At 33.9% G+C, this 13,584-nt stretch overlaps 1 protein-coding gene across 1 annotated transcript in view; it reads right to left on the reverse strand.

The window, feature by feature from the left end:
* The window catches only part of LOC149538273 (protein HAPLESS 2-like), a 452,273-nt gene that overhangs the window by 335,589 nt on the left and 103,100 nt on the right, over nucleotides 1–13,584 (reverse strand). Inside the window, exon 3 of the mRNA XM_089799641.1 lies at nucleotides 7,985–8,070. Coding sequence (XP_089655767.1) covers nucleotides 7,985–8,070 — 86 coding nt within the window. The remainder of the gene's footprint in view (nucleotides 1–7,984; nucleotides 8,071–13,584) is intronic.

Raw genomic sequence — 13,584 nt, forward strand, 5'->3', positions numbered from 1 at the left:
CTTATTACAAGGAGAAGAATCTATTTTGGAGAATTCTAAGAATCCCAATCCAACCCACCGTCCATAAAACTAATCATTCATGCACCAAAACTAAAAAAAGGAATTTCAAAGGCAAGAGCCTACAACACAACAGTAACTTGTGAACCTCTCATGTGGGAGGTCTTGGGTTTGAGTCTACTCGAGCTAAACACATAAAAATTTATTAATTACAGAAAATAATAATAAGTAATCTAGGCTGCGGCCCATTATGGATTAGAAAAAGGGATTTCAAAGTGTAAAAGTGAAACAAGCGCATCACCCTTCATGGCAAGGATAGGCCACAGAATGGAATTCATGTAGTAACTACATATGTGATTTCTCATCATACCCATGAGTGTGCCAAGTTCTATCTCTAATGACTAATGTCAAAACTCCTCAATCCACCAAATTCTATTCCAAGTATGCTGTTTCAGGTTCCTAGTCAAATTTCCAAGTTCTAATCATAGATTGCATTTCATACCCAAAATCAAGAATTCAAATTCTCAAATTTAAAATTGCTAGAAACAAGATGAATAGGAAAATAGAATTCATGATTGCATTAAACTAAGGAGACGGACTTAAATAAAAAAATACAAGGCAAAGTCAATAATAATAGCAACACCGAAACTAGCAGACTAAAGCACTAAAAATCTGAATCTAAACATAAAACCTAAGATGACCATTATAGTAAATATAATATTATTTTAATACCCTCCCTTAATTATTAATGTAGTACCCTACAAAAGAGTATACGTGTTGTTGTCACAAATTCTTGAGAACACTTTGTTGTTGTTAGGACCCTCCTTGGATTTGAAGAATGCTAATAACCAAGCATAGCCAAAAAACAAAGAAGGTTGTCCCCTTCTTCAGAATGATTTGTAACAAGAGAGTAGAAGGAGTAGAAGGTTGTCCAAATAGCATATGTTTTCTCTTTGTAGCCTTTTTTGTGGTCTATTCTAGGGTTGAAGGATTGGATTGACTAAGATGGATCAAATAAAACTTTAACGAAGTTAAAAAATCCATTTTTTTGTAAAATTCAGCCTGGGTCTTACTGCAGATTTGGCAATATGCCATACAAAATGCAAAATTTATGTCAAATTTGTCTAACAAAATTTGGACAGACTTTTGGAAAAAGAATATGATAAGGACCAGACTTTAGCAAGAATGGGACCAAACTTTTGCAAGAATGGGACCAAACATTGCGCTTGCCAAGGAAGAATTTGGTAACATAGGTTTTCATTTGTCAATCTTGAATGTGTTTTAGTTTTTACATGATTTTTGACTAAATTGCAAGGTGGAATCTTGCAAACCCTACAATGTTTTTATAATAAATTTGCAAACATCTATTTAATTTTAAATTGTACAATTTGCTCAAAAAGAATGTAGGGTTTTCTTTTCTTTTTTTAGTTTTAAGTTTTTTATTGAATTATCTTACTGTAGCAGCCTTAACTTTCATTTCTTACAATACCTAAAAAGCATGAGGCTTGGATCTATACCAAAGAATTTCCTGGAGAGAAAAACATCAAACAAAATGTTTCTTTTGTAAAGAAATAAGCTTGGGTGGCATCTATAGATTCAAATACCATATTGCAAGCATACTTGGACATGATATTACTGTGTGCACTAAACAAAGATCTGAGGCAAAACAAAAATGTTATATGGAATTAGAGGCATTGGAACAAGATAAGTTAAATAAGAAAAGAAAACTTGCACAATTAGGTGTTATTGGCTCTCATGCTCCCGCATCTGCATCTATAGGTTGTGTTGGAGAGGGTTCTTCTAGGCCTCCCTTTCATCCTAGTGCTAGTGCTCATCCTAGTGGTAGTTGTTCTTATATTGAGCCTAGGCCTATAACATTTCAGCCTAGAGTGTAGATGTCCAAATTGGATAGTTACTCTATGTCATGCACTACTCCTGGCTCACAACCCTCACTTAAGAGCATGGGTACTTTAAACAAGGAGATTCATGATACTGCCAGAAAACAAATTTGCAAATTTTGGTACTTTTGCAAAATTCTATTCATTGCAGCTAAGTAATTATCTCTTTTTATTTGTTTTCTTCAAATTTAAAGTTAAATTTTAATTATTTCTACTTGTGTAATCATAGATTCATATTACATAATGTTTTGTCATCTAAATTTCTAATCATAATCTATTTGTGACAGGTTTCCTTATTGGCAAGGCATGATAGATGTCGTAACTATTTGTGGTTTGGGGCTTAAAGCCCCTATTGAGGATCAGTTGAGTGGTTACCTCTTAGATGAAATAGTAGAGGACATGAAGGTTGACCTAGCAGACCACCGAAAGGAATGGACCATAAAGGGTTGCACCATCATGACTAATGGTTGGACGGATAGGAAGGGAAGAACACTCCTCAATTTTTTTGTTTTCTGTGGAGGTGATTGATCATTCTACTTTCCTTACATGCATTGTGAATTATGATTGAATAATTTAAATTTTGATTTGTTGATTGCTAATTTGTTGACGATCCATGGTAATTAAATGTTTCACTCTATCTATTTAAATTTTGTAGGATCCGCCATGTTCATCAAATCTATTGATGCTTTCTTTCATATCAAAAATGTCACATACTTGTGTAATGTTATTGAGAAAGTCATACAAAAGGTAGGGGAAGAACATGTGGTGTAGGAGGCAACGGATAATGCACCAAGTTATGTTGCTAAAAGTAAACTTTTAAGCTTTAAGTTTTAGGTTTAACTTATCAAGTTTTGAACTTTTCTAATTCTAAGTTTTTTAATATGTATAAAATTCTAATTAATTTAAAATTGTTACAAGTAAACTCTTGATGGAGAGGCACCACACAATATTTTGAACTCCTTGTGCCGCACATTGCCTTGACCTCATGTTGGAGAACATTGGTAAGATTGAGTGGATGTAATCATGCGTAGAAAGGGCCAAAATTTTATGCAATTTTATATATAATTATGCATTTTTCCTTGCCGCAATGAGGAAATACACAGGAAATAGGGAGTTAGCTCATCCTAGCATCACAAGGTTTGTCTCGAATTTCATCACACTGAAGTTCTTGATGACATCAAGAGAAGAATTGAGGTGCATGGTTGTTGGGGAGGAGTGGATTTCTTCTTCCTATGCTATGACCACCGTAGGGATAGATGTGGTGAATTGCCTCTTTGTTGAAATTGGTTTTTGGGCACCTACTAAAGAAATAATCAAGGTAAATTTCTTACAATTCAACATTTAGTATTATTATTTATTATTTAATTGTTTAATGATATAGTTTTATGATTTAATTTTGACTCAAATGTTTGTTTTTACATTATATGCAGATCAGTGAGGCCCTTGTATCTCTCCTACGAACTATTGATGTGGAGAAGCCCTCTATGGGTTACATAAATGAGGGCATGGATAGGGCCAAGGAGGTCACTAGAGCCCAGTATGTACGAGTATCGGAGAAGTATGGTCCCATTTGGGACATTATTAATAGGAGATGGCAGAATCAGCTCCATAGGCCCATCCATACAGCTGCCTATCACCCGATTCCAACATATCGTTTCCTTCCAGACTTCAAGGCAAAAGAGGAGGTTCTAACTGGCCTATATACAGTCATGCAGAGGTTGAGTAGTTATGGCAGTGCCTTCGCTGCAACCATTGAGCTGGACAAATTCAACAATAAAGAGGGGTTGCTTTTCTCTAGCAGGATAGCCATAGAGACTCACACATCATTACAACCAAGTAAATATAATATATTCTTAAAGTTAATTGTTACGATTGCTGCATTTTATTTTTTGATTTTGTAACTTAGCCTTAAAGTTGTGCTTGTAAATGAGACTAATTGTTTTTCTTTTCCCTTATTTCAGATAGATGGTGGCAAAAGTTTGGGCCCTCAACCCCAAATCTTCAGAAGACTGCCATCTGCATTTTGAGTCAGTCTAGCAATGCTTTTGGATGTGAGCGTAGTTGGTCCATGTTCAAGCCTATTCATTTGAAGAGGCGAAGTATGTTATCTGTGTAGAGGTTGAATGATCTTGTATTTGTTCATTACAACCTCCTCCCTAGTACCAAACAGATTTTGGCCATTGAGTCCTCTCTGATCATTGTAGAGCAGATTGATCCAGAGTCAAAGTGGCTCATTGAGACTACAGATGCAACAATCTTCACTAAGAAAGACCATGAGTGGGTTGACCAAGTAGATGGAGAGGCTGAGGCTGTGTCCATTATAGAGCAGGAAGCTAGAGCACATTCAGGCACTAGTAGACGCACACATGCACACATAGAGCATGCCATAAACACAAGCCCTAGTGATGTCCATACACCCATCTCACATGCGAGGAAGTAGATAGAGAGGCTAAGGCTGTGTCCATTATAGAGGAGGAAGCTAGAGCACATTTAGGGACTAGCAGACACACACGTGTACACATAAAGCACGCCACAACACAAGCCCTAGTGATGTCCATGCACCAATCTCACATGCGAGGGCTCTAGCTCATCATTCCTATAGGACCTACCTTAGACACCTTTGTAGAAGGCATACAAGATACTTAGAGGCTGAGGGTGCGGCCAAGCCTGAGGATGATGACAAGGCTTGAGCTAGAGCCTTATTTTTTCATTTTGTTTACAGACAGACATATGTTTCCTGGATCTTCATCTTACATACATTATTTGATGTCATTGGTTTTATGGATCTTCATCTTACATACATTTATGAATGATGTCATTAGTTTTATGGATCTTCATCTTACATACATTTATGATTTGACAACATTTATAATTCTATATATCTATGTCATGACTCATTATGATCCTATGATTTCTATTTACTTAACCTACAATTTACATTTTATGTATGTGATGGATTTATCAATTATGTTTCTTGTTAATGTATATTAGCTTCTATTTGATGATATTATAGTTTTTAAGTTATATTCAATAAAGGGTGCATGAAATAAGTTTTAAATCGTTAAAATCTTTAAATTTCAAAAGTTTTTTCAATTTGTCGATTCGTAGCTAATTTGTAGCTGATTCACGATTCAAGTAGGCCTTACCAATTGTGATCCGATTCCGATTTTTGGTTCTTTACTCCAAACTATTGCAAATGAGTAGAATTTCCCAAAATGGAATGCAAAATACCATGATTTGAAGACAACAAAGCATCATTTTTTTCGAAGAAAATTTTTAGAAAGCCTAAAATAACATCCCACGTGAGCTACACGTATTAAAAAAACCAAAAAATGATTTCTGAGGAAAAAAAATGATCAAAACCAAACATGATTTTTGAGGTGGAAAAATAACCAAAACCAAATAGAAGCAACGATAAAGATCAAAGAATACAGGACTCTATTTTAGAGGGAAAATTATAAAAGCCAACTGAATTTTTTGAAGTAAAAGTTTACCAAAGCCCAACAAAAAACATTTAAGAGAAAAAAATATGAAAATCCAACTGACTTATTTTAAGGGAAAAATTTATGAAAAACCATCAAATTATTTTTTAGGAAAAAATTCTTGAAACCCTCCTTGAATTTTTATAGGGAAAAAGTTAATAAACCCATTAGATGTTTATAATTTTTATTTTAAAATTTTTTTAAAATGTTTAATATAAAAATCAAAAAACTCTGATTAGGTTTTGCACAGCAAAACCAAAAATATAAAACCCAAAAGAAATTTGATTAGGGTTCATTGGGAGAAATAATCTTGAGAAAAACATCCAAACAAATTGCACTCAACTCAAAGTGGACCACTGGTTTGACCATAGAGTGAAATTGTACAACTGAATAAGCAAAGAAAATGTTGAAATACCCCAAAATACTCCACTAATATGGCTAAGATCGCAGATGGTAGCTGACATGATAACTATTGATGCGGCAATAGAATAGAAATCACAAGTGTATTTTTTTATTTTTAGCTGGTTACAGGTGGAATAGTCTCAAAATTCTCAATCAATATCCCAAAAACAATGTGGATGGGATGTAGGCGTCCTTATTTCTAGAAGACATTGGAAATAAAAGAAAAAAGCTTTCATCTGAAGGCCAAAAAATCTAAAAAGCATTCATGTGGCCAAAAGAGAAAAAATTTAAAAAGTTGGTCTTTATTTGTAGAAAACATTGGAAACAAAAGAAAAAAGCTTTCACGTGAAGGCCAAAAATCTAAAAAGCATTCATGTGGGCAAAAGAGAAAAAAATAGAAATTAAAAAAGTTGGCCTTTGACTGCACTAATGTTGCCTAGAACAAAAATGAATTTTGCAGTAAAAACCCTAACTTGAGCTTTGTTGTAGACTACAAGTAAATGAAGAAATAATATATTTTTCTTCATGTATTTAAAAAATGTGAATTACAAAAATCTCCCAAAATAAAATCTACATACTTTATGCTAATTCAACCTCCATGAAATCCAAACACAATGATACCAATGTGAAACATTGAATTTATTTGACCCAACTAGTTGCAACCCTTTGGAAGATCTTTCACCGCCTCAATTATGCTAACCAATGGGAGAGATCGTTCCCAATGAAAAATGGAATAACTTGCAAGAACCCTTGGCTCCACAAATGAACATATCAAAGCAATTGTCAAGAATTGGATGATTAGAAGCTTAATTGATCCCCCTCTATATATTTTCTCCAAGTGGAGGTGGATCCTTCAAGAAGTTTCTAGAAACATGAGGAGATGAATCCTTCTAGAAGCATCTAATAACATGAGGTGGATCCTTCAAAAAGCTTCTAGAAACATGATGAGGTGGATCCTTCAAGAGGCTTCTAGAAAAATTATTTTATTTTATTGACTTTATAATACAATATTTATTTGACTATATTAAACTAATTAAATATAAAGTCGCCTTTTGATAGTCAATTATTTCATAAGCTTACAACTAATTAATTAATTTCTACCCTATTTCTCCACTTAGCCTTCGGAAGCATAAAGCTAAGATGATAACTAAGATGGCTGCAAAGGAAGGGGACATTATAATTTGCCCCTCCTCAAATTGGTTGTCCCCAAGAAATCTCAACTCTAAATGTTGAATAATCTCCTCAAGCTCCGATGTAGTATCTTGAACCAAAGTCCTTCCAATTAATCAAATACCTCTAATAACATGCCTGCATAACTCTCTCTCTTTTAGATCTAGGAAGGCTTGGGCACCAAAATTAACTTCCCCTCATCATCCAAAGGAGGCAGAGGTGTTGAAGGAACGATGTGATTCCCTAATACCTGCTTGAGGTGTGACACATGGAAAGCATTTTGAACCTTGTTGTTAGCGGGTAACTCCAACTCATAAGCCAGCTCAACAACTTGCCCAATGATCGCGAAAGGCCCATAGCATTTTAGTCTTTTATGCACCACTCTTTTTGAGAGTGGACTGGCGAGTAGGCTACAACATCAAATACACCATATCCCCTACCTCAAATGAACCCTCAACTCTCTTCCAGTTTGCATACTTGTGCCTTATGGATATTCTCTCGAAAAGACCTCATTATATCTTGATACTCCTGCAAAAAAATTCCATTACTAGGCACTTTTTTACCACTTATCATCAGTATGTCAAGGTGTAATGTCCTCTTTTTGGGAAATTAGGAAATTTAAGGTCAAATTCATGTAATATTAAAATTGTCTAGCTAGGTAAAAGGTAGTTCCATAAGGAATTCATCTATCTAAGCAACATCCATTGTTATTGTTCTTAGGTATAGATTGATAGAAAAGCCTTTTTAGAATTATGACAACGAAATCACATTGATGTATATAATTCAGGACTAGAAAGTTTTTCAACATTACAAGCCTAGATAAAGCTTTGCTAAATTGTAATGCATGGAACATAGATTATTCAAAGTTCAACATTTGAAACAACCATGAAAGATTGGTATGGCTGTATAATTGATCAAATTATACATAAAAAAATTCATTACAAAAGAGATTGACAAATGAATGAGAACAACCATCATGAAAACTAAAAATGTAGCCTAGACCCAAGAGAATTATGATTTCAAAAATCCACTTACCTTGCGCACATACCCATCCGGTAATCATTTGCAGGATTACATTTATTTAGTGAAAATGCAAGTTCACGTGGTCGAAAATTAGCATCCTGATAATACAAAACAACCAAATTTTAATAAAAAGTTAGCCAATAACTAGGGAGAATCCATCACTATGGTGTTCATTTGATTACTTAAACCAATAAGCATTGAAAAAAAAAATCATAAATCAAGAAATTAAAAGAATAATAATATAAATACTTTTGGACTCCATATGTGTAACAGAACAATCTCCTAGACATTTATCATTGGGAGAAAGACAAGTGACCAAAATAATTCCCTAGTTACAACTTCTAATGTGGTTCATACAATTCAAAATCAATTAAATTAGATTTGAGAAATACTTGAGTTTGGAAACAAAAAATCTTGTTAATTTATCTTTAATTTTAGAGCTGGCCTTGCATGTTAAAATAGTAACATTTAATAACAAACATGATCTTTTCAAAAAGCTCTAAATTAATCTCTCCAAAATGAATTGTATAGATGTATTTTAAAAATTAATAAATCAGGAAATTAAAAGAATAATAATATAAATACTTTTGTACTCTATATGTGTAAGAGAACAATCTCCTTGACATTTATCATTGGGAGAAACACAGGTGATCCAAAATAAATCCCCGGTTACAACTTCTACTATGGTTCATACAATTTAAAATCAATTAAATTATATTTGAGAAATACTTGAGTTTGGAAACAAAAAATCCTGTTATCTATCTTTAATTTTAGAGCTGGCCTTGCATATTAAAATAGTAACATATAATAACAAACATGATCTTTTCAAAAAGCTCTAAATTAATCTCTCCAGAAACAATTGTATAGATGTATTCTAAAAATCTAGACTCTATATGTAATAAGCCCAACCGGCTCTAGCTTTGATAAACTCCAATTTCTTTACTAATCAATTGTTTGACATTTTGTCAAACACTTGGCAAGCAAACTTCAATAGATCAAATATGTTGTTCTTGGTGGTTTTTTATTTAATTCAAGAGTTATTTGCATATAAACATGAAATGAAAAGTCCGACTTGAAAAGTAATTCTCCCAACACAAGAATAACTCTGATTTTTTATTCAACAGCATTAATGGATACAATGAAATAAATAAAATACAAGAAATGAAGCTGATAGTATAATGGCTTATAAAATGGTTACAGCAGACCCCATTATGCTCACCCTATACAACTCAACAAATCCAACTTAGCAGTTGCATTCCAACATTGATTCCAATAACCAAAGTTATTGGGATACACCGAATTTCAATCATGAAGTTCAATTTTCAGCGAATTTTTACCCTTTTCAAACTTCATCCGAACTTTATGATATTAAACGTAATATTGTTATTTATAATAAGATTATTTCATTTTAAAATAATATTGAATTATTTAGTCTAATTATTTAACAATGTCAAACTATTTTGAGAATTTTGTGGATATATTACTTATATATAAAAATAAATAATTTTTTATAAGTTAAATTTAATGTCAATTTTTATTCGAATTTTTACCCTTGCTGAATTTGATCCGAATTTTATGATCGATGAACTCGAATGGGAATTTGAACCTTGTGACTTAGCCAATAACAGTCACGTCCACAAGTCTGGACAATAAACAATGTGTAACTACGACAGCCCGATCGGGTTGCAAACTTCATGCCAAACAACTCATAAAGATGCCAATGGCAAGGTGAATATGCACATTTCCAATAAACGCGTAGGTCTGCAATAACCCAAATGCTTAATTGCAGCTAACTTTGGTGGCTAGAATGCAACGTCTATGATGCATATAATTCCCAACTGTAATTGATAATTGTAGATGCCCAATTCAGCCAATTACTTTTAGTATTTTATGCTATCAATTTGCATATATTAGAACAATCAGCTCTCAACAATAATTTGCAGCTCAATTTTTCAATACAATTCTCAGACTTCAAACCCTCAGCCAACAACTAAGAAATTATAATATTCAATTGTATAAATGCTCCTCAGCAACAATCAATATAGAAAGAGGACACGATAATAAAACTCAAAAGTCCACAATACCTCAGTTGTGGATTCTCAAAATTAAATCTAGAATACTTCAGTTGTAGATCCCAAACCCTTATACGGCAAAGGCACAAACTTCAGACTCAGAAATGTCACAAAGTCAACAAGAGCAAAATAAGATAATCAAATAGTTGGATGCCTTTCTCATCAAATGGGCTCATATTTATAATCTTCAAATGGCACAAGTTTCCCAAATAAACTCCACAACATTAAAATATATAATAAAGTGCCATGATAATATAATTATTAATTGCTTTTGGCTCCCAAAAATGACCTTTTCCACCATAACTTAATATTCTAACACACAAGGTCACTGTTTCTTGTTCGCATGATTTAAAACTTTTCGTCCTAATTCCAACGAGCTATGATACTGAGGTGACCAACAAACAACACCAACAAAAATAGCAACCTTCGCGTATTTAGATGAATAATAATAATAATTTACCCATCTTGCAAAAACAACTAAAGAAGCATGAGAATCAAAATCTGACAACACCAAAGTGATCTTGATGATGAAAGACAATGAATGAACCTGACAAAACTTTCCGTCCTGATTCCAATGAGCTATGATATTGAGGTGACCAACATACAACACCAACAAAAATAGCAACCTCGGTATATTTAGATGAATAATAATAATAATTCGCCCATCTTGCAAAAACAATTGAAGAAGCATCAGAATCAAAATCTGACAACACCAAAGTGATCCTGATGATGAAAGACGATGAATGAACTTGATAGAGTGACTTACTATAAATAGATACTCCCTCCAAAAATTTTGGAGCCCAAACCAGAAGCCTGAAATAAAAACCGAGAGCATCACTCAACTTTTATAACTCAACAGAGCTCATCAGAACCAATAGATTGACCTACTATAAATAGTAAGTCCCTCAAACAGAGCCAAAACACACCATAGACTGCTAAAAAGCCTATAACCACACAACTGAGACCTTCAAATCCCACTATCAGCTGACGAGGGTCACGATGGTAAACTAACCTAGCCAACTACAGGAAGCTGCTAAAATAAGGACATTACACTATACTACTCATAACTAAATAATTAGTTCATTTTAATTTTATCTCTAAATCATAATTAGTTTGCTGATGTAATTGAATAATCAAAATAATTCAATGCTCACATTAATATGTTGTTTGTGGATTTTGAAACTTTTGGAGTGGAAGTTGGAATTTAGGCAACTAGGAGTTCATAATCCAATTTTGGATTCTGATTTAGGAAAAATTATGATTTGCAAGTCTTGGAAGAAGAATGTCACGTGGTGTAAGGTGCTGGCTATTTTTGTCTGTTTTTGGATTTTGAAACTCTTGGAATGGAAGTTGGAATTTAGGAAACTCTTAGTTCATAATCCAATTTTGCATTCTGATCTAGATAATTGGAAATCTGCATGTAGGGAATTAAAACTTCTGATTTGGGAGTCTTGGAAGAGGAATGGCACATGGTGTAAGGTGCTGCCTAGTTGTGTCTATTTTTTTTTTGTGTGTTTATTTTTTGGCAAATGATGGAATTGTATTGAGACTCAACCAACAAGAGATGGAAACACAACTATGCTATTATTATTCTGCAATTAAGTACACATCCACTCACAAGGTAAAATGTAATACTTCAAAACTATAACAATGCACTAAGCAATGATCAGATTTATAGCAATGTAGAAGCAATTACTTATATGGAATCCTCTGATTTATTAACAGCAACAATCATACTAATAGTTCTCATACCAATATTTGTTGTTACAAGCATTTAAGCCTCTTCAAATCATACTAACAGCTGTTATTGAGCTTCCAAACCCAGCCACAGCTCTACCAAGGTGTGACTTGAAGGTATGCTGCACTGCTGGCGATAATACGACAGACTGGCTATAGTGTAAAGACTGTATTTTGTCTTCAATCAGCCTACAGAAACAATGCTGCTCCTTCAGCAGGTATTATCCTGAATCAGCACCTTTAGTAATAGTTATAAGCTGGTACGGCTCTGTTGTAGCAGCTCCTGGCCCTTTTATCTCCTCAAATTCTCCTAACTACATCTCTCAAGAGCGAGAAGAATATCAGTATAGAGGGATTTCATCCTACAAGCCTGCAGGAGAATACCTCTAGAGTTTCAACATTTTTCGTATATTATCCACACATATGGAAAGAAGGCACTTCCATCTCTTTAACAACACTTTCTTAGAGCTCCACCAGTCATCTTGACAATGTGGGGTAAACAAAATCACTTTTTTTCACCTTCCTATAATTTAGGGACTTTTCCGTTCTTGGCCCCTATTTTCTCGCAGCTACATTTTCGGCCCCTATTTTATCGAAATTGTTTTCCCTTTAATATTTCTATGCCATGTAACATGACTTTCCTTCACTTGAGTCCCCAATAACTTTTATTTATGCTTCCAATCTATTATAGCATAAAAGGGGTTAATCTAATTAAATATTTCTCACAAAATAATAAAATATAGACTATTAATAGAGTTAAACAAATAAATTTAACTTCATAAAGTTATTTTGTTACACAAACCTATATAAATGATAAACAAATGATCTTGTCAATATTACCAATTTACCATCCACATGCCACCACATCTAGAAATCCAACTTACCTATAATGACTTACTATAAATAGTAAGTGCCCCAAAACTACCTCAAATTGGCTTAGAATGAAGTGTAACCAAAACTGCCTAGGCCAAAAGGTCTCTAAAGTAACTTTTATGCTCTTCTTAGCCTATCGTACCATGGGGAACAGGCTAACAATAACATTGTTTGTGAATTCAGACATTACACATGGAAAGGATGTTTTTTTAATTTTTCCTTGTTATTATGCCATCTCCACCTTATGCATTTGTGCACCATGTTTGTTTGACCTTGATATTTTCTTTATTTCAACATGGCCTTAAGGCACACATGGTAGATGTCCACGAAATAGTCTATGAAGGGTATGTTTCAGAGATTTCCCTTCAGGCCCTTCTCCCCACCATGACGCCTCACATGCCTAGTCTAATTGCCTTGCATTTTCTCTTGTTTCTTTGTCTACGTCTCAGGTGCACCTGAGGAGGACATAAGAAGAGGTGGCTTGGGACTACTTTTAGGATAAATCCTTTCTTTTGCTCATCCCCACCATGATCCTAGGTGTGCCTCCTATTTCTTTACATTTTCCTCTTTCTCAAAAGATGCATATGGTGGAGGTGGAAGAAATGGCATCCCAAGAAGACATTTTAGAATTTTCCCTTTTATGCCTTTATCCCCACAATGTGAGTCCATGCGACTTTTTTGTTCAGCTTCTCTTACTTGCAAATTGTGGTTTCCTATCCCTTAGTCAAAATCCTGATTTTTCCATCTTTGTGCGAATCTCTTTTCATCTTGAATTAATTTCTTCATGTCCCAATCAATCAAAATGTTCATTCCATGTCTGCAAAGTTGATTCTGCAATTGTCTTTTCAGACCTCGATTGGTTCGATGCATTTCTAAGTAAAAAGTTATGAAAGTTTGTATCCAAAATTGATCACTTTGTTGCTTCATCAA

This window comes from Cupressus sempervirens, chromosome 9 (assembly GCF_028749045.1).
Source record: "Cupressus sempervirens isolate cs-2001-9-10 chromosome 9, ASM2874904v1, whole genome shotgun sequence".
In the NCBI taxonomy this organism is placed as follows: Eukaryota; Viridiplantae; Streptophyta; class Pinopsida; order Cupressales; family Cupressaceae; genus Cupressus; species Cupressus sempervirens.